The sequence below is a fragment of the Ammodytes marinus genome (assembly GCF_949987685.1).
Source record: "Ammodytes marinus genome assembly, chromosome: 19".
NCBI lineage: Eukaryota > Metazoa > Chordata > Actinopteri > Uranoscopiformes > Ammodytidae > Ammodytes > Ammodytes marinus.
In genome coordinates, this window is record NC_137223.1 from 21,161,381 (window position 1) to 21,183,426 (window position 22,046).

Below are 22,046 nucleotides of genomic sequence, written 5' to 3' on the forward strand. Positions count from 1 at the left end.
GCACGAGATGCTCATTCAATCACAATATAACGCGATCTTCGTTTTATTGGGGAATTATCTGCATTCCAGCCTTATATATAGATTTACTGAACTTGCTAACCCTTCCAATTCTCCAACCATCACATGTTTGAGATCTAGGCCATAACCTTGGGTAACATTAGTTTTTCCCGGGTAAGACCAAACCTAATATGTTGTCCCAATCTCCTTCGCTCTGGGACATGCGCTCTGTAAATTGAGATAATGAATGTCAGTATGTGTTTGTGAGTCATCATACACTTTGACTCTGACCTCCCTTTTTCCCTCTGTCAGAAGCCGAAGAAGCCTCCTCCGCCATCAAAAAGCATAGGTAAGTGCAATGTTGAATATGTTTTACCTCCTGCTGATACAAGAGTCAGGAATCTGTAATTGTAGAATTAAATAAAATTTAAGTCACAGCACATTTCACGGTCAAATATTCCTTCATTTTGAATGATTGAAGTTCCACTCACATCCTAATATGTATGAAAGGAAGAGCTGGATGTTAGGAGTTTAAATAAATAAATAAACATTGGTTACTCCCTGAAGGCAACAGTACAGGAAAACTATAAATATTCCTTTTTTTATCTCATCCGGGACAAAGTTTGCCAATTAAAACTCAGCCGAAGGCAATTTGAGCTGGAAAAAATAAAAACCTGGATGGTCTAACTTCTTAGGTAATTGATTTTGAAAGCCTTAATGATGCTTGGAAATATTCTGAAATTATGAGGAAAACAGGAGATGCAGCAATATATATATATATGTATATATATATTTTTTTAACACTACACAATGAAAGCAGTTTCTACTAGAAAACCAACTTAAAATTTTGAACCTGAAAATAATCACAATATTTGCCCTTTAATACTTGGTTAGATGCCAAGGATAGCCCGGTTCTGATATGCTGTTTTCTACTTACCGTACTTTTCGGACTATAAGCCGCGACTTTTTCCCCATTTTTCGACCCTGTTATTACACAGCACAGTATATGTTCTGTAGCTACTAGGGATGGGCGTTAGTAATCGAGTACTCCTCGTTTCAAATGAACTCGATTGGTGGATGAGGAAAATCGTTTTTTTTTTATATATTTTTTTGTCTGTAGCCTTTAGGCTGGCGGGCTGCGGCCGCCCCTATTTTAAAATGTTATATACGTGTACAAAACGGCACAAAACGGATAAAATAAAGTTTAACAAAATTCAATATTTTGATGTAAGTGCAATAAACTGAGCATTGTGTCAAACATCAACTGCAAATAACTGCAAATAACTGCCACCTCCGTGCCACCGCAGCGCAGCCTGTGTTCTCCACAGCACCGCGGAGCTGAACACGGTCTCTTCTTTCTTCTCCAGAACATTTTCAGGAATATAACTGTCCAATTATTTCAAAGCAGATGATAAAGTTACGTTTATAAAATGGGGAGATGACACCTGTTACTCAGTTAGTAATGAGTAGACTCCATGTGAGCATGCAAGGTGCTCTCCGCTTGGAAAGAAAAGAAGAAGCAAGGCTTACTTCAGACACATTCGCTCCGAGCCAACAACAGTTAAGAAGCCTTCAATAGGGAATATGGGGATAAGATTCAAAAACCGACCGGTGCAACGTTCCGTTAATGAGGAATTAGTCGCGCTAATTATTCACGGACCCGGAGTGAGCATTACGCGGTTGGATATAGGCCTACAACTATCTGCTTTGGTGAGTTATTTATATGTATTTAAATTGTAGGACAATCATTTTATATTATCTGCTGCCCTTCTTATTTTAAATGGTGACTTAGGCAATTTTTTTTGTTACAACTACAGCCCATGCTTTTTTTCTCTTTTTTTCTCCCCATCGCAGACCTACTGGATCGGTTTAAATTGTGGCCCGTCTATTTAATTACTTTCAGTGAGGAAAATGTGTTTTAAACGTGGAAAAAAATCCTTAATATCATATGGCAACTGTGACTGTTAGACATAAGCATTGAGCGCTTTATTGCGGTCAACCGTTGTTCTGTAGACAGATGCGTTGCGTTCTAAAAATAGAAAAAAGTTTAACGAGGAATCAATTGATCCTCGAGGAATGCAAGCGATAACACGAGTAGCGAAAACACTCGTGCCCATCCCTAGTAGCTACTATTGCAGTAAATGGTAACACTTACGTATGTTATGCAAATATGCAACTTGTTTGTTGAAATGTTAATAAATGGGAGCTTCCTCAAGCAGCCATCTCTTTCCCGACAATCCCCTCTGTGCACAAACTCTTACATATGGTAATCAAACATTATAACACCTGCGGCTTATATTGCGGAAAATACGGTAGAACATGAAAGTCAAATGCAGACTATTTTCGTTGTGGTTGAGTCTTACTGTAAAAGAAGCGATGGTGTTCCCTATCAGCACCAAGGTCTACAGTTTGCAAAATGCACACTTGCACAATTGTTTTCCTGTCTGCGCAGGAAGCAAGAGTCTGCCTTCATATGCTCTACCGCTGCATTGTGTTGCAGTTTGGTGTGTGTTTTGTGTTGTGTGTTTGGAGACATCAGTTAATATGCGTCTATACATGACTTCCTGTCAGTGTTTAGATATTTTTTGAAAAGTGTACACAAATACGTGCATGTAACTTAGCGATACATAACCAGTGATTATCAGCCATCATGTGTATCTGTTTGTTTCTGAATGTCTGGGAGAAGTTGTTCTGTGTGTGTGTGTGTGTGTGTGTGTGTGTGTGTGTGTGTGTGTGTGTGTGTGTGTGTGTGTGTGTGTGTGTGTGTGTGTGTGTGTGTGTGTGTGTGTGTGTGTGTGTGTGTGTGTGTGTGTGTGTGTGTGTGTGTGTGTGTGTGTGTGTGTGTGTGTGTGTGTGTGTGTGTGAGAGCATTGGTTTACTTTGTGGTTTTACATATGAAAGTGTGTCTGTGTGTGTGTGTTCCTTTTCATTGTCTGGTGAGTCTTGAATCAGTCGGGTCGGTGACTTACCGTGGACCATGTTCCGTTTTTCAGCTCTCAAGCCAGAGGTTCCCAGCGCCGACAAGAAGCCTCATCCCATCAGGCCAGAGGACAGAGGTAGGACCCTCCCCCATATGTTTTAGGGCCCGACCAATATGAATTTTTGAGTGCCGATGCCGATTATTTTCAGAGAAAAATTACGATAACGATTAAATCGGACGATTATTATTATATTTAAATCCCCAAAATATATATTGAAAAAAATAACTTTTTTGAACCTTTACATATATATATAAATACTTGTTACTGTCGATAGGTGTACAGGAACTTTTTATTTATTGAAATATGCATTATCTAAAAAAAAAGATAGTGTTACAAATATGTCTAAAGTGACATGACGCATTTTTAAACTCAGACATTAAGCATTTTATGTAACTGCACCCAACCCTCTGGAACTCCCTCCCTCCAAACATCAGCATCTCAGACTAGATAAACTCATTCAAAAGTCAACTCAAAACTAACCTCTTTAAGAAAGCATAATTACACCTGACTCCATTCCAAACCTTATCTTTAATGTGTCTGTATTTTATTTTTCTATAAGTATGATTTTCTATATGTATGATATAAAGTGTCTTTGAATGACCTCCAATAAAGCACTATATAAATTCTATCAATTACTATTAACAGTCAAAAGATGACCAATGACTCTGCTATTGGTGTCAGGGGGAACTGTCAAGTGTGAATTAATCCAATGTATTACAACCAGTGTTGGGAATAACGCCGTTTAAAATAACGGCGTTAGGTAACGCCGTTCTTTTTTCAGTAACGGGGTAATCTAACTAATTACTTTTTCCGTCGTTACAACGCCGTTATCGTTACTGAACGTTAAATGCGGTGCGTTACTATGAATTGATTGAATAAACTGTGTAATCCGAACGCACCCCTGGCTCCATACTACACAAACTGCTAGTGAGGAGACTGGTGTGTTTTAAGGCCAGGACACACCAGTCCGACTTGTTTCTACTTGTTCCGACTACGCAAAAAATGGGGTCGGCCGTTTCAGGAAGCTCCAGGCTTCCCGTCGCGGCCAGAGAACACACCAAACTGACTGCTGACTTTCCGTACGCTCTGTTGCTTGCGCGGGACGTAATGTCTCCATAACAGCAGGCGGCGCTAATCTGTATTGTGGCCCGAAAAAATACGAAAGCCGGAAATGATGGGACAACTCTCTAGAGCATAAACATAGATAGAAATACGTATTTATATTTATGGACCATAAGAGCACAATTTTTAGCAGAGAGTGTCGAGCATGGTGTCGAGCAGTCAACAAGGGTTGATGCATGTGAGTACTCTCAAAACGAAACGAACAAACACATTAAAACGATGGCTAGCTGTTGTTAGCTGTTTGTGCTACCCGCCTCACTTCCGGGCTTCACTGATTCGCTAGCCCTCCACCAATCAAATTGCTCCAAATGAAAGACGGTCGGCCAGCCTGTCGCCGCCGATTGAACATGTTCAATCGGCGGCGACAGGCTCAAAACAAGCCCGACGACCTCTACGTCGGCCGACGTTACGGCACACACCAAACAGATTCGTCTCCCGACCCCCTATCGACTCTACGACGGCGATTTTCGGGCTGGTGTGTCCTGGCCTTTATTCAGTGTGGATGACATTATAACTGTCAGTTAGCGCCGTCACGTCAGTCAGCCGGAGCGCCTGTTAAGTGAAGTTTCTTTTTCTTTCTCTCTCTGTTGTGTGAGCTTGCACGTTGCCGCACTAACCACCTATCAATCCACGGTTGAAACGTGCTCTCCCTGAGTTTGTTTGCATCGCCCTTGTGAGTAAGTGCATGGAGTTTCCCGATCTCTATAAATTGTAATTTATGCACGTTATTAAACGGCCGCGATTCGCCGGTTGCATCAGCTGTTTAGCGTGTCATCACGAGCCGAATATTGCTATTGTTCTTTTCCTGGGATCTGTATGCTGCTGTGCATGTTAAAGAAGGAAATAAACAGGATAAATCCTCTCCTCCTCTCATCGTCTCATGCTTCATAGTCTGACGTTTTTGGCTGTTTTAGCCGACACCCCTGAAGTGAATCCAGTGATATTAGCAGATCAGCACGGTACATCCAGCAGTTTCCTCTACTACTTTTGTTGAGAACAAAATAGGCCTACTTGAAGTGCAGGATAGGCCTAAACCTCTTGCTGTCTGTTGATGTGCAATAAATATTGAAGGTTATGTAGCCTACAAGTAGGCCTACCTGTATGTTCTACTCATTTCAACTGACCTGTGAAAACTGCTCAGAAAAATCCAAATTGAATACTTTTTTTTTTTTTTTTTTACACTAGGCTAACGCAAATAGTTACTTTCCCTGGTAACTAATTACTTCTATTGTAAAGTAATTCAGTTACTAACTCAGTTACTTTTTGGAACAAGTAGTGAGTAACTATAACTAATTACTTTTTCAAAGTAACGTTCCCAACACTGATTACAACACACCTGCTGCTGCTGTTAATAGGCTATAACTTTAATGCTATGCATGTAGGCTACTTCCGGGGGAGCAATGCATCTCACTCAACATGATTGCTTAAAAAAAAAAAAACAGCCATTTTTTGCCGATTGCCGATTTTTCGGAGATGTGCTATAATCGATATATCGACATATGTTCCCATGTCCAACTTAACACTCGACATCTCATTCTAGACTTACAGCTCCACAAAACAAAATCTTGGGCTTAACTGCCGTTAACGTGAGAAGTTGACATACAAGGTTTTATTTTTATTTATTTTTTCCTATTTTGCTGTTCTTTGAACAAGTGAACGCTCCATATTTTTTGGTTGAATTTTTTTTTGTATCTACTGAAACACTTTTTAAAAAAAGCAATCACGTGTTGTGAAGTGCTACTCATTTCCAACATGGTAGTTTGTAAGTAGAAAATAGCAGTGGTTGTTCATTGATTGCAGGAAGCTTCAATAGCTGTGGTCAGTTTATTAAGATATGTAATCACATCACATGTTGTCAGGTCTGGTCTGTTAAGTCATTGTTGGTGGCATGCTGTCAATGCAGTTTCTATCTTACTGAGCCACACACAGGCAGGAAGTGTGTGTGTGTGTGTGTGCGTGCACGTGTGCATAAACGTGTCTGCAAGATGTTGCCAAATACTGCTGAATCGTAGTCACATCCTTTGCACCTTGCAAGAATTCCAGGCCTGTTTAATTGTCTATTAAAAAAAAATGTATATAGCTTTTTAGTAACATATTATTAATAATAATTGAAACCATAGTAAATAATTCATGTTACGTTATGAAATGCTTATGGGTAAAATATGCCAGAAAAGGTCTTGACTACGGCTGTCAAGCGATTAAAAAAATTAATCTAATTAATTACAGGCTCTGTGATTAATTAATCTAAATTAATCGCATACTTATATGACACTTTTATGCCTGTTTATAAACAACTGTAGGCTACCGTTCATCTCTCTCTCTCTCTCTCTCTCTCTCTCTCGCTCTCTCTCTCCCCCCCTCCCCCCCTCCCCCCCTCCCCCCCGTCTCTCGTAACTTCTGTCTCCTCCTCTCAGCAAGGTTTCTACATGAAATAAATTTAGGAACTACCAGTGCCGAGAAAAAAAACACACAAAAAAACAAGCTTGCTAAATGACGACTGTCTATCTCCCACAACAGACAACGCTGCACTGCCACAGGTGCGGTGCGCATAGCCTATGCCGATTCATTCACCGTCCTACTCATAGCCAAAAATATTGACACAGACACACACACACACACACACAAAGGAGGAAAAAAGACAGGCATATGCTAGGAAGAGTGAGAGGGGGCGGGTGTCGATCGTAGATAGCAAACAAAAGTTTGGAGGAAGATTGAGAGATACTGTTTTAAACCTACATTGTTAATTAGGCACCCACTAAATCAATAATGCACAGACACTGCGGAGAATAATATAAGACGTATTCCTACCTTCATGCTTATGTGCCCGGAGCAGCCCATAACACATCCATAGAGCCCTCAGCCCCTTTCCCCTGCTTCTTTATTTACTCTTTAATCCCGTGCGGGCCGTGTCAGCAAGCTACAGGTGCAGCTCCGCTATCGCCTCACCTCTTTTGCACCGGGTCAAAGGGCAATATAGAAGTGCGATTTCAATCAGCGTTAATTTTTTTAATTTTTCTGTGATTAATTAATCGAAATTAACGCGTTAATTTGACAGCCCTAGTCTTGACACAACATATAAAAAAACATTACCAACTTAATATTACATTTTGAAAAGGTCATACAAAGATGAGTGAAATACTGTGAGTTTTTTTTATTTATCTCACCCAATCGCAGTTAAGTAATTCTGACTACATGTTTCAGTCTTCTGTGGGGTTCGCTGCTTTAGCCCAGTAGTCATTAGGCCAGTGACGCTTATCACTCTTGATTTTTTTAAATGTCAGTATATGCTAAGAATCCCTTAGGGATGCAAATTAGATGGAGCATTTAGAGCATACAAATCACACAATCATCTAATGTGACAGTTAATAACTGTGGGCTAAAGCAAGATTAATTCAGCTAACTATCTTCCCTCTTAAGTTTGAGTGATAGAAACTCTGTTCATATCAAATGTAGGAAGAAGTAGAAATGCTGCATATTTCTTCCATGTCGCATTTGACAGCCCTTCAAGGGGTTCCGCTAGCTTCAAATAAATGATCAACAGTCCGATTTGTTACATCATACGGTGCAACTAGGTTGGCCTGGTAGTGTGAGGCAGCATCCACACTTACCCGACCAGTCTTAAAATGCATCTTTTCACACCAACGCTGCTCATTTTACCCTCTAAAAGGAGTTTTTTTTAAGGCCCCTGTTTAGCTGAACAGTTAAGGCACATGCCACTGAATAGTTAAGTCGCAGCATGTTATGTATGTATGCTATGTATGCATTAACTTGTTAACAGCATGCAACGTGTCACTCTGACAAGTATAGCTGGCTAATGATGAGCAATACCATTATAAAATCTCTATCGACTACAGACATTATTACGTTGTTATTTGGTTTGTAGAAAGTCCTGCACTCGTTCATTGGGAACGTTTTTTAGCCTGTAATCTTCAGCTCGTCCACATTTGCTGTCACCATGGAGACCTATTAGAGGAAAAAAATAAATGTCAACAGTAGGTAAACAAGATAATAGACTAGACTGTTGACTAAATGAACAGCTATATCAGCAGACAAGCTGATAAAAAATTAATTTGCCCACGCCTGCACTAAAAAATAAATAAAATAAAATTTGTGACCTATAATTTATAGTAATTGTACCATGGACCTTTCCATTGTCTCCTGAATAAAGTCATTATTATCAATATTATAATAGCAGTTCGTCTGAGCTATAGTGTAATTGTGTTTGTTCCACTCAGCAGATAAACACACCACCACACATTCATGTGGGGCAGAAGTCATCATTGAGAGGGATAATTTTTTGTGTAACTATAATTTCTTTTTTCATTACAATGTTGCATAGTATGCCTTTTTTAAAGAGAAAGACACTAAAATGGAGCGTTTCAGGCAGAGACTGAGAAGAGGAGATTCAGCAAGGGTACTATGAGAAATATAAAGGTTTTTTTATGATACTCAACCAGGAAAACTGTCTCTAGTAGAAACCCAAATAACAATTTTGTACCTGAAAATTAGCACAATATGTGACCTTTAATGCATGGGTATAAGGACCTGTTGGTGCATATTTGTCTAACTCTATTCGACTCTTTGCTCCCTGTTTCAGTGGAGAGGTCGACGCCGGATCACAAACCCTCCAAGCCTGCAGCTCCGGTGGTGCCGCCCAAGAAGCCGGTCCCTCCTCCCGGGAAAGGCAGACTGGGAAGCCTTCCACCAAAGAGGCCAGACAAGCCCCTCGCTCCTTCGCCAATCCTCAAGTAAGTCTATTTATTCTCTAATCTATTCGTCTCTCAGTCAAACACAGGTTCATTCATGGACAACACTCATGTTTTAAACTAGCAGCTCAATACTTCAGTTCTTTTCTATCCATACAGCACCAGTGCAAGTCTAACAGACACTTGTATGAAGGTATTCAGAAGAAATAGCATTCTATTGAAAGGATTTAGTAAAATGTATTATATATGCAATAGGAACGTATGACTGATGACGTGGCTTTTGTAGTGCAGTTTGTATTTTCCTGTAATTTCCATTTTTTTTTCTTCTTGTATTTACACTGAATGTTTTCCCTCTCATCTGCAGACACAATGGGGAGGTGCCTTCGACACGACCAAAGTCCGATTTGGAGCCCTTGGTGCCCACCAAACCCAAAACACTGTCTGGGGAATGGGGGGAGAAGTCCTCGGAAATGGGTATGCATGCACACAGTAATGGCTGTGACCTTACCTTAACTTCACACACTATGTAAAACTACAGTAAAAATTCTAAACAATTTGGTGATTATTTTGTTAGTTAGTTTTACAGATTGAGTTTTTTAAAGACATTGAGGATGAAATAGAATGTCTGAAGTCTGAATTCAGATACCACATTTATTAATCATTATGTATTAACAATTAATTAATTAATTAATTATTTTTTTTGCCACAGGCAATTTAAATATGTTTGCCGTCTCGTCTGTCTCTGTTTATAAACACAGTCATAAAACTAATTGTCATTAATAGTGGTCTAGGAATAATCAAATATTTTAATAACTTTAGAATTTGCTCGACAAAGCTAAAATATTTTGCTAATACTTATTGCACACCAGCTGACCAGCACACACTGCAGCACATTACGAAACCTCAGGCGACTCTGGTCGTCATTAAATATTCTCAATGCTTCTAGTGTCGCAGCAGAGTGGCTGTTTTTTTTAACTGCTTGAGACAACGACATTGACTGACTATTGTTAAAAGTTGGAGGAAATATTCGGCAATAACTTTTTCCATCAAAATTCCGCACATCAACCCACAGAACATTGCCAATCATAAGTCTGCTTCTGTCAACTTTTGGTGTTGCATATCTCAGCCATTATTGTGAGTTTGGGAGAATATGACAATCTTCAAAACAAAATACAAATGCACCTTCAAAACATGGTGGAAGAATTTTAATTGGCGTCGCCTCCGATAAAGAAAGCAGAGCTCAGCGTAGGTCAAAGGGAAGTCAAAAAGAGACACGAGAGGGTAATAAAACTGTGGAACAGACTTTGAGAAGATGAATGGTTTAAGAAGTTGATGGTTCAAGAGTTGTTCGAGAAGAGTTTAGTTTTAAATGGAGGCACATAGGAAGAGATAGGGAGGTAGAAAGGTCACAGTGAAGAGACATCAGAGATTAAATTAGTAGAGCAGACAGAGCTGAAGGTCGACCACTGGACAGCTTTCTGTTTGTGACAGACGCTACAGAGAGGCGATAAGGTGCTGTTTAAAGACCACACTACTCACGGAAGGCACTTGACACATTGTGCCACGGAACACGACAATTCAATCATTCTGCACAACAGGCAATGTCTTCTCTCTGCAACAGTTTACCACCGGAGCTGCAAAGTGCTGTTGCATAAGGGCAGTGGGGAATGACGTATCCTTTTTCTCCGTTCAAGTTTGTTGCCAAAAAACTTTTATTAAGTCAAGTTACCATGTTATTATTACATGCACATAGTAAACAGGTGCATTTCAAAAAATAATTATTAACTATTGTTTTAATTTAGCTAATTACGGTTTACAGCTCATGATGTTCCAAAATCCAATCCAGTATCCGCCTTCCAAAAAGCCCAGTCTAAATCAAATTAAATCATTTTTATTTGTATAGCCCAATATCACAAATAGACATTTGCTTCAGTGGGCTTTACATTCCATACATTATGATACCCTGCCCTTACACCCTTAGCTCGGCTGAGAAAAAACTCCCAGTAAAAAACCCTTTACCGGGATTACTCTGATTGGCCCTGAATCTAACTGCCGGTTTGAATCCAACTGCCAGTTAGCCTCAGGGGTGTCTTGCGTAGACGTGCAGAAAAAGAGAGAGGGTTGTTATTTCTTCCTTTGGGAGTCTCTAGTCACACAGCCAGGGACCCAGTGTTGCCAACCATTAAAAAAGTGCATTTTGCATAATCTGACTATTTTAAAATATGAGCTTTATAAATGTATATATTGCTCTGCTGCTCTGTTTACCGACATCATCTGGGCCTGAGCTGTTTACCACGCATGATCTTGCATTCAAATTGAATGGAATTAAATTGAAGTTTTGGTTCACCCATGGTCGTTCCCTTAGACACGGCTGACATATTTAAGTTATGAATTTAAATGGACAATTTTCTCCCTCCCCTTATCCACAGATCTGATGAGTTTTGATGAGCTGTCATCTACCTCGGAGAAACTCTCTCACCCCACTGTTAACAGACCAAAGATGCCTGGCAGGAGGCTGCCTGCCCAGTTTGGCGGAGGACATTCGGTGAGCACACACGCAAGCATTCACAGCTGTATCGCACACAGATTATCACGACACAATTAGTAGGGCTGAATACATAACAGATAGCCTGTGCAAATCGTCAAAGTATGACGACTGTGTGTACATGATGGGATGTTCTCAATACGCAAAGTGAAATCCTTAAAGTTTCTTTCCTACTGGCTTTTTAGTGCGCTGGAGATTTATTGTCGGTGTGTCAGTTTGTTCTGGTGTATAGCCCAGTATCACAGCCAATTTAGCCCTACTGTATAAAAAACAGTGTTTTTTGTATTAACAAAAAACAAACGTTTATCAGTTTAAACAACCCATATGATGTATTTGTACTGTTTTAAATGCACTTCAAAAAGGATTAGGAAATTCTGTTCTATTCACATATTTTACATTATGTCCCAATTATTTTCAGAATTGGGGTTGTAGAAACAATTTAATCAAATAATATTTGGTTAGATGGCATAACTTCAGACTCATTTCAGTTGCCTCCAAAAAGGCATAGCAACACCAAATTCTCCACGTTTTCTCCAACGTGGTTTGTTTGTTTATGCCTCTGTCCCTTTTTTTAATATCACTCTCTTCTCCAATGGATGTGCCTTCGCATGGACTTCCTTTGTTTGCGATGGCCCCCCGCCTGTCACCTCCCTGCACTCACTCAGCAGTTGCACATTATCGAAACATGGATCCACACTTTGCACTTTGACACATCCTGTCCATATGAGACGTGGTGAAAAGGCCACTTTAGGTCTCTGCCTTACTCTCCTCTATTCATCCTACACAGCCATGACCTGTCACGTTGTCATTGAGATTTACTCCTCAGATGTCCTTGCGGATGGGCAGAGGATGTTATTTGTATTATTATATTTGTATATATATATATATTTTTTAAGTTTGTCAAAAAATAAAAAGAATGTTTCCCCTTTCAGCCCACCAAGGATGTGAGCGTGGAGAAAGTCTTCAAGGTGGATGAAGAGGATGCACCCAAGCCAAAGCTAACAGACACCAGAAAGGTAAATCACATACTTGCAGATGCACAGGACATGATTTTAGTGTTTGAGCAACAACCTACATATTCGTGTACAATATTTTGAAGAGTCATGAAAGCCATTTGGTAATTAAATAATTACTTTACCTTATCAGCGGTAGGTTCCACCTTCATTAAACGAAAAAACTAGTTTGTAAAATAATAGAATCAAACGTAGACAATAAATAATAATGATAATAATAATGATACAATTATTATAAATATAGTAATTGTTGTAGCGCAATAGTAAAAAAGTAGAGAGAGACGGACACAGAGGACCCGCCATCTGCTGTTGGGTCTTACCGTTCATAATTTCACTAATTGCTTTAGATTGTATCTATTCCGGATTGGTCATGGTCAACCCTGAATGATTGGACCAGTCTGCTCAGCTCGGGGGTACACATCTGGCATCAGGCGACTCCATTGTTTAAGAACACACACAAACATACATGTAGACATGCAGACAGAGCAATCAGAACAAAGCTTACCTTTTGAGATTTTGTAACCCAGGGGCTCAGGCATCCAGAGGTCAAATTGAACTCTGAATTTCCTTTTTTTTTATTGTTTTAAAATGAGATTGTGACCTCTGTAACATCTCCTGTGGTGACGGTGGGGGGTGAGAGAGGAAAGAGAGTGTGTGAGACCTCGGGGCGGGAGAAGTTCAATACATTGAATTATTTATGGGAACTGAATAACTGGAGCTGAAAATGAGCTGTATCATCAAGTAAAAAAGAACCAATACAGAACAAGCGACAGATATTACAAGCATTACGTTCTTTCCCTCAGCCAGCAAACAGTATTAACCACATCCAATGTTAGCCTTCGGCAGACTCTCATTGTGCCAGTATTTTTTACTAGCCCGTCAGCCCAAGACTACCCCATATTTCATCAAATGTTTGTTCAAATTATAGTGAGGGAAAGTATATCAATACTTAGTTTTAACATTTTAATTGCCCATCCCTACTTTGCACTGTAACTGCAATATAGCAGACGAGTGACGATATCCACAGTCCTCTGTCCCGAAAGGCTATTAAAGTCAATGTAACATACCCTCGGGTGTTACACAAAGCTGGAGCAAATGTCAAGCTCAAAGTAGTAGTAGCCAATTAAAATAGCTATAGTGATCCAGGTATTCTTGTAGTGATTTTTTTATGTCCCAGCAATAGACCTGCGTTCCCTTTTCAAACTCTAGCCCTAAAGACTACGGCTTACTTGGGGACATACCAACTCAATATGATGACTGCTCATTAAAGCTGCAGCTGAATCTTGGTATCCTGCCTAGAACAAGCTTGTGGTTTTTTTTCCTTCCTGTTTTAACGGGAGGCGATTGCTTTCTGGCCAGTACCAGGGATTTAACATCAAGGCAGTACATATAGCATAAGGATATGATATCAGACCTGTTCTCGAAGCAACTAACATCCTATTATGCTCTGTCCTTTCCTCAATTGATGGGCCACTTTTTTTTAATAATTTTTCTTATTTTATTGTGTTTTGAGCATTTTATGCTTATAAGTGAAGAGCATTCATAAACTATAGTAAATCTAAAATGATAAGCAGGCCCAGTTGACATTGATATTTTTAATGAAGATGGCAAAAGAAAACACTTCTAGTGAAGAGGGTCATTGTTAGGGAACGGATGGCAGGCTTCTCCACTGTCAAATAATACATTTAAAAAATCTGCACACTGTCTCATTACTCGCTGATCACATAGAAAGGAACCAAGGTTTCTGTCAACAGACCTGCCTGATGGTCTGTTGACCGAAAATATTTTTTTCTCGTTTAATGTTAAATTATTAAACGAGACAGTGTGTGGGAGTTTTTGCCAATAGTTTTGCTGCACTTTCCTTCAACACACCTGTCATCCACTCAGATGTGCAGAGATTGCACTTCCATTGTGGATACAGGCGCACAATGCCCTGCACAAATGATCACTGAATTATTTGCACTGTATCATAATGCTATCGCCTTCAGTTACACAATCTGTGAACCAAAAATACTATTGATCTCTCCAGGTTGTCTGACTCTATCAATTTGTTATCCTCCCTTGTGTCATCTCCACAGCCTTCCTCGAGCAGCATCACCAGCTCGCCGTCCTTCCACAAGCCGGCAGAGGCCAAGCCGAGCCACGTGCCGGCTCCTAGCCCCGTGGCAGCAGTGGCCCCCAGCCCGGACGGCCCCTCACACGGCAGCAGCAGCAGCAGCAGGGCCCGACTGGAGCCTGAAGACCAAGGCTCCCAACTGGACGAGATGAGGAGCCAGATGAAGGAGCTGCTGATGTCTGTGGAGCTGCTCAAGGCACAGCAAATGTAAGGAGACTCAGTGTGGAGGAGAAACGGGCTGTGAAATGTGCAAGCCCTTAAAAAAAAAAACAAGAAAACGTAAAGCTAAATGTGTCATGCAAGAATACCAGCTTAAAGAAGTGTGCTCTTACTCTAATCTGTCATTCGTTTTGCACAGAATGCAGACTGTTCATTTGGTTAGGACAGCTGGTTACAGGAATGATTTGAGTGACTTTATGAGATCTGACAGAAGATTCAAGCCTTAGCTTTTTCTGTTTAGACTACGGGTGCACACGTGTACACGTGTAGCCGGTTAGTAAATCATAACCGTTTAGGAAAAATCAAAAACGAAAACCCTTTTTTTTTTTTTTTTTTTTTTTAGTTTGGAAAATTACTTCATTTATTTCCAGGAGTGGGGGGCGATATTAGCTACTGTAGGCTACTAAAGCAGATAACACAACTCATTATTGTGTTAGTTTACAATATTTATTCATTTAACTATTTAACTGCTCCACCTTCAGTTTCACTTTTGTTTTCATCTCCGGCTCAAACAGCTGGTCCGATCAGCTGTTCGGCTCAACGTCCCAACAGCGGGAGTCAGTCTCAAAACAGATGATCACTAGGCAGTTATGATCACTTTTAAGTCAAAAAGCAAAATTATGAAATAAAGACCTCTCTGTCTATCTTTCAGCCGGTCTTTCTCACAGCACACTGTCACTCCAACGGCATCGGTAAAAACTATTTAAAAAAGCTCCCCCCCCCATATTAAATGGTTAAACGTGTACACGGAAAATTGCAGCCGTGTGACCGTTTAGAAATTTTTGTAACATGAACCATTAATTGAGTTTTGGGATTTAGCTTCATGCTGATAGTATTGGAATTTTAGTTTGTCAGTTTTTTTTATTTGTTATATCTGCTGCAAGGGTGTAGACGTGCTAATGTGTGTGTGTGTTTGTTTATCTCCAGGAAAGAGATTGCGGAGCTACGGGGGGAGCTGGATGAGGAAAAGTTGAAGCGCATGGCTCTGCAGGTAACTTTGATCCCCACAGTAACTGCTGTCTACACTCATTACTGTCATTAGTTTAGCTGATTATTGATGCAACCTGAAGACCAAAAGTCACGTTATCTCAGCAACTGCTGCTTCTATTGTGTTTCCTTCTATAATTCTGTTCTTTGTGAGTCACCCAACACGTGCGTAGGACATCCTAAAAAGCTCCATAACAGATAGTATATGGAACTATACGTTGGTGACTGTTTTGCCTGTTGCTTTTTCCAGGTTCAGAAATTAACTTTTAAACTCTGAAAAATCTTGATATAGAAAACATTAATTGGCAGTTGGTTCAAGTAAAGATACAAATTCTAATTATATTATATTATGCAAAGGAAAAACCAGAGGACATTTTTTTGGAATAAAATAATGTAATTTCCAGTGATCATTTTAGACCTTGTTTAACTATTCATAAGGCTTTTATTACAGACCTTTTACCAAAACAAGTAACAGACTCCAGACAAAGTTAGTTCTGTTAGATAGCCAAGGTTGTTGGCACAGCACCAGATTGGCATCACTTTCACCATTGAAATGCGTCAAGACTTTCCCTCACTGCAGTGGACACTATCAGCCTCCCTGTAACCCGGCATCAGGAGTCTGATCATTAGATGCAAGACAAGGCCGGGCTTCTTCCAGCATGGCACCAATATAAATCGCATTACAGTCGGATAAAGCCCTGCAGAGAGCCCCAGGCTTACACACCGACACACACACACACGCAGTACACACTCACACACGCATACGTGCACACGCAAACCTTATCACAGGGTTCTTAAAATGCCTAACAGTTCATTTCTACTTCCACAGATCTAGAAAGAGATGATATTTTATGTGTAAGGACAGAAAAGGAGTGATATCATCACACTATGCAAGCCTTATTGCTCCATTCAGATATATCACTCGGATCAGATTGGTTTATAAATGTGACCAGCGTATCACATTCCAGTGTGAACTCTACATCGACACACATGAGTACAAAAGGGTTCGCTTTAGGGTAGCTGGTTTTGGTTTGTCTCCATTTACCCAGACGTTTACTCCCTATCTCCTCTGGATCCTACAATTCCCATAATGCAACTCAACATTGTTTGACTCTTCCTGCCTGGTAAACACCTACATCTTTCAAATATTGCAGTTGTGCTGGTAAATGTGTCCCCAATTCAAGACATCCTAAATCCCGTATTGCCACCAAGAAATAAGGCGCTCCATTAGTGACTCTCATACAGTCACACTGTCACCTTGTCAAAGACATTTGCTGCTCAGCTCAGGTTCTCCTCCAGTTCGTGTCTTCATTGTGATTCCAGTTCTTCCTAATCCCTGCTAATATATATATAATACATATATATAATAAAGGATACAAAGTCATCCCCTCCACAGTAGGACTCTCCCTCTCTGCGGGGAGGATACTGGCTCAATCCTGGGCTCGACTTCCTCAGGCAGATCCAGCACTCCAGTACATTCTCATGCCCAGTTAAATCGGGCTACGGTTACGGCTCGACTAGGCCATTTAATTGGACAACAGTCCTTGTCCCATAATTAGGGCTGTCAAGCGATTAAAAAAAATAATCAAATTAATTACAGGCTCTGTGATTAATTAATCTAAATTAATCGCATACTTTTATGACACTTTTATACCTGTTTATAAACAGCTGTATAGCCTGCTACAGTTTGTTTCTCTCTGTCTCTCGTAACTTCTGTCTCCACAACAGACAGCGCTGCACTGCCATATATGCCTATGCCGATTCATTCACCATCGTCGTACTCGTAGGCAAAAATATAGCTACAGGTGCAGCTCGGTGCTGCTCACCGAGCTGCGCACCACTTTTGCACCGGGTCAAAGGGCATTATAGAAGTGTGATTAATCTGCGTTAATTTTTTTTAATCGCGTTAGTTTTTCTGTGATTAATTAATCGAAATTAACGCGTTAATTTGACAGCCCTACCCATAATACAATCACACAAGGGGAATCGATTTATACACAGAAGTATGTCCGACTTTGGAAAGACAGGTAGAGATGTGTCCCCTTTCAGCCGCTTTCAGCTCCTTCATTTTTGACCCTTGGCTCGTTGACCTTTTGCATTGATGTGATGCTAACGGTTAGCGAGGAGTAGCTCGGCTCCATTTCACATTATTTGGGTGTTAGCTTGATTTTGAGAAATTCTGTTTATTTACGATAAACCAGACTAAAATGTTTACACATATTTTCAAATTCCGCTTTCAGTTGGACTTGTGCAATAAATAGATGTTCTCTTACATCATGTAAATTTACTGACTTTGTATTGTTCTGCCATAGCTGGTTTACTTTTATTTTTTTAAATGATTGGTTTGCTGTCCTCACAGATGGAGATAGATAAACTAAAGCGGACCATCCACTCAACGTGAAGCCAACACTCCAATCAACAGTAAGCCTCAAGGGTCAGCTGCTGGCCCGTGGACCAATCGCAGAGCACGGAGGGATAGTTCAATGGACGGAGAGAGGGCGGGGAATCGGACCAATCAACTCGGGCATAATCCTTTTTCAGTGATGTACAAAAAATAAACTCTCCCCATTATTTGTAAGATTTACATTTTGCACATATATAAATTCTTTCTTTTTTTCAAGCTAGATGTAATTAAATCACAGATGTATATTTTTTCTCTTTTTTTTCTTTTGCCTACACAAAAAAAAAACTGAGGCCTTATTTTAAACTACTGCTCTGGACTTGCTACTCTGCCACTCCCGCTCTCTCCCCATCACTCCAGCGTTGCTTGAACCCCTCAGGGAGGATGCTCGCTCGCTCGCTCTCAGTACTACTGACTTTGTATAAAGCAGGGGGCGCTTGTTTTCCTCAACCGATTTTTTTTATGATGCACAAATAGTTGATTTAAAAAAATAAGATTTTTTTTTTTGATTTGAGTTAACATCTTTTGATCCTCAAAAAGTATTTTTTTCTTTTTCTTTCCTTTCCTACACGGTGACTGTCAACAGTACTCCACTCCACGGTTGAAGCGCTTCACAGAGAGCTCTGCTTTTGTTTTTGTTTTCTTTGTCTTTTTATATGGTTTCTAGCATTCCTATCCAGGGGTAACACTACTGTGCCTGTTTAAAAACAACAAAATTATATTAAGTGTTTGTAATGGGAGCGTACATATACCATGATGGTGTCTGGAAATGTTTGCAGCATGATATTGTATATCTATATATTTTTTAAGTCTACTGACATGCCTAGTCAAATTCTATATAGAGGGCCTCTCTTCTATGGCTGGTCTCTCCTATTTTTGTCGAAACTGTTTCACACACTGGGTTTGTTCTCAGAGGTTCAGCCAGAGTTAGTCCGCAGGCAATGCAGACAGAATCCACTTGCAAAAAAACTAAAGAAAGACAAAAGGACAAGGTTACTGAGCACATATTGGCATGATAATCAAAAATGTAACCTCTCTGCAATCTGCTTCTCCTTTATTGTTTGTAATCTGGCCATCATCCCTTTAATCCCGTTCCACCTCTTCCTCTCCTCTCTCCCAGCCATCTCTTAATTGAAAGTGAAGCGTATGATCTGAGAGAAGCCTGCTCTCTCTCTCTCTCCACACTCTGTCATGGTTTATTCAAGAGGAACTTGTTCTGTCCCCATTGTACATGTCTTTCTCCTGGTCTCCGTCTCTTCCCACATTCCATGTACACAAGTTAAACTAACTGGAAGCACAGAGTAGAGCGCTGCAGCAATAATGATGAAATGAACACATATTGTCCTTTATTCAAATTCCGTGTAAAGAGCGAAAGTTAAAGACCCCCATGTGTAGAATTAGTGTGTGATTATATATTTACATTTTTATCTGGGTGGAAAGATTTGTGTGAAGAAAAACAACAATTGCAGTGCAACAAGAATGATGAAATACTCCTAATAGGCCCCTTAATTTGTTCTTGTAATGCCACCAACAGGGCAAATTTGCAATAATCCAATGAATTATCTGAATTAGCGGATGTACATTTTAGCAAATGTTAGCATGCTAACACACTAAACTAGGTTAAACGTTAGACCTGCCAAACGTCAGTGTTAGTTTAATGGCTATCTGAATTTTTGTGGATGGGATTAACATGAGATTTTAGAAATATGTAAACAATATGTCACTGAAATATTTTTGATGAACCCCCTCCCCCAATCCTTACCCAGATATACACTCAATCTGGACTTTTACAGTTCAATAACATCATTTGTAATGTTTTTTTTTAATCTATGGAACATTTTGCTGAAATTGCAAAGGATAGCCTCACACCGCTGCTAGCATGGCCAACTCTTATGACCACTGGAAATCGCTAATGGCTAAAATATTCAAATCCTACACATAGGGGCTTTAAAATAAAGCTCAAAAACAGTATACAAAATGTATCACTTACTTACTGTTCAAAGCACTTTGAGCCCCACAGAGCTACTGCTGGCAATCTTTATTTGACCACCCAGGTCACTGGATTGTTATCACTGCTGGGAAGGTTCAGAGCAGCAGATATGCATATCAAGAGTGCGGTCAAACTAATGCATTGTAGGATTGGAGGCTGTAGCCCTGTGCTCTGAATGGACAGTGTGATTATGTGCTGGTGAAATCTCCGAGATATTTGAGAAACTGAGACCTGTGCAGTACCAAGTGTATTGTCTTCTCACGTCTTTACGGGTTGTATAGCCCAGAGTATCTGTCACAAAATGTACAGCCGGTTTCATTTCCATATAAAATGTTGTATAACTGTTTCACATCTACTGCTGTGTACCACAACAACAAAGAACTGGTTGTTACTGTTATTCCATGCATTGTTTTTTTTTGTTTATCAATTTTAAATATCGTTATACATATCTCACCGATGTCTTAAAGAAGTGTTTTCTTTGCTTTTAAAATCCTCCTCAGGCTTCATTGCACGTGTGTGTGTGTGTGTGTGTGTGTGTGTGTGTGTGTGTGTGTGTGTGTCTGTCTGTGTGTGTGTGTGTGTGTGTTCAACTCTGAGCTCCAAAGTGCTTTGACCAAGTTGACAGTGTGTATGTGACCTTTTAAGAGCACAGCGTTCCTGCAATGTGAGGAGACCTGACACAAAAAAAATAAAATTCCTTTTAGCACGGCAGCTTTTACAGTATGGCTGGGCAATGAAATAATCACAATGTGGGGAAAGGGCTAAAAGATGGGGTTGGTGAGCGCTCTTAATGTAGTATATCTGTAATACGGCTTCACTTATCCACATATTGTACATTCCAGAGTTTGACACCCAAGAAAAGAAGAAATCTGTGCACACCTATGACATATTTCCAAGTGATTTTGTTTACAAGAGCTGTAACCTTGCATGAGCTGAGATTCTCCAAAAAATGAATAAATATCAACTTTATTTACTGTCACAGACTCACTACTTTGTATCCTAGGCCTTTTGAAACGGGATTCACTTGAATGCTCCAAGCTGGATAACAAGCTCAGTTTATTTTTTATCTCATACTAGAGCTTCTAGAATCTTAAGCATTCTAGGAAAGATTGGAGATATCGTCCATTCAGAGGAAAGCGAGTGTTAGAGGATATGCAATTTACATGGAAATTAGCATTGGGAGGACGAGTCTCCCAATGCTAATCTTTTATGTAATCTGACTTCTGAATGCACGGTTGTGATAAAAGGGGAGCTCAGCTGGACGACAACGCTTTTCATTTGCCAGTCGATCTACGTTCCCAGACCCCCCCCCCCCCCCCCTTTGGGAAATGACCTGAAGAAGAATGAGATTAGACACATTTTTGTATCCGATATAACTATAGGACTTAATACAATATACTGTACAGTTGTGTTCAAAATAATAGCAGTGTGTTTAAAAAAGTGAGGCAAGATCAAAATCCTTATCATAGCTTTTATTTCCAAACACGCAAATGCATTGGGGACATTGCACATTCTATTCCAAATCCAAATATGAAGAAACTTGTCAAATGTTTCTTCATCTTTACAGAAAGTGAAGAAAGCATAAGGCAACATGACCTCTTGAAGTATTTAAATGTAACCAAACTGATCCATGATCCATGGTATGCGATAAATAGACCCGACACCATAGTATGAGAAACATCCCCATAACATGATGTCTGTGCCACCATGCTTCACTGTCTTCAAAGTGTACCGTGGCTTGAATTCAGTGTTTGGGGGTCGTCTGACAAACTTTCTGCGGCCCCTATTCAAGCCACAGTACACTTTGAAGACAGTGAAGCATGGTGGCACAGACATCATGTTATGGGGATGTTTCTCATACTATGGTGTCGGGTCTATTTATCGCATACCATGGATCATGGATCAGTTTGGATACATTAGAATACTTGAAGAGGTCATGTTGCCTTATGCTGAAGAGGAAATGCCCTTG

The 22,046-nt window shown here is 40.0% G+C and overlaps 1 protein-coding gene across 1 annotated transcript in view; it reads left to right on the forward strand.

Annotated features, from left to right (window-relative positions):
* Window positions 1-21,053, forward strand: part of cd2ap (CD2-associated protein) — a 50,403-nt gene extending 29,350 nt beyond the window's left edge. Inside the window, exons 11-19 of the mRNA XM_080047464.1 lie at window positions 310-346; window positions 2,991-3,053; window positions 8,698-8,848; window positions 9,171-9,280; window positions 11,236-11,351; window positions 12,284-12,367; window positions 14,443-14,687; window positions 15,627-15,690; window positions 18,046-21,053. Coding sequence (XP_079903590.1) covers window positions 310-346; window positions 2,991-3,053; window positions 8,698-8,848; window positions 9,171-9,280; window positions 11,236-11,351; window positions 12,284-12,367; window positions 14,443-14,687; window positions 15,627-15,690; window positions 18,046-18,087 — 912 coding nt within the window. The 3' untranslated portion in view covers window positions 18,088-21,053. The remainder of the gene's footprint in view (window positions 1-309; window positions 347-2,990; window positions 3,054-8,697; window positions 8,849-9,170; window positions 9,281-11,235; window positions 11,352-12,283; window positions 12,368-14,442; window positions 14,688-15,626; window positions 15,691-18,045) is intronic.
* The last annotated feature ends 993 nt before the right edge of the window (window positions 21,054-22,046 follow it).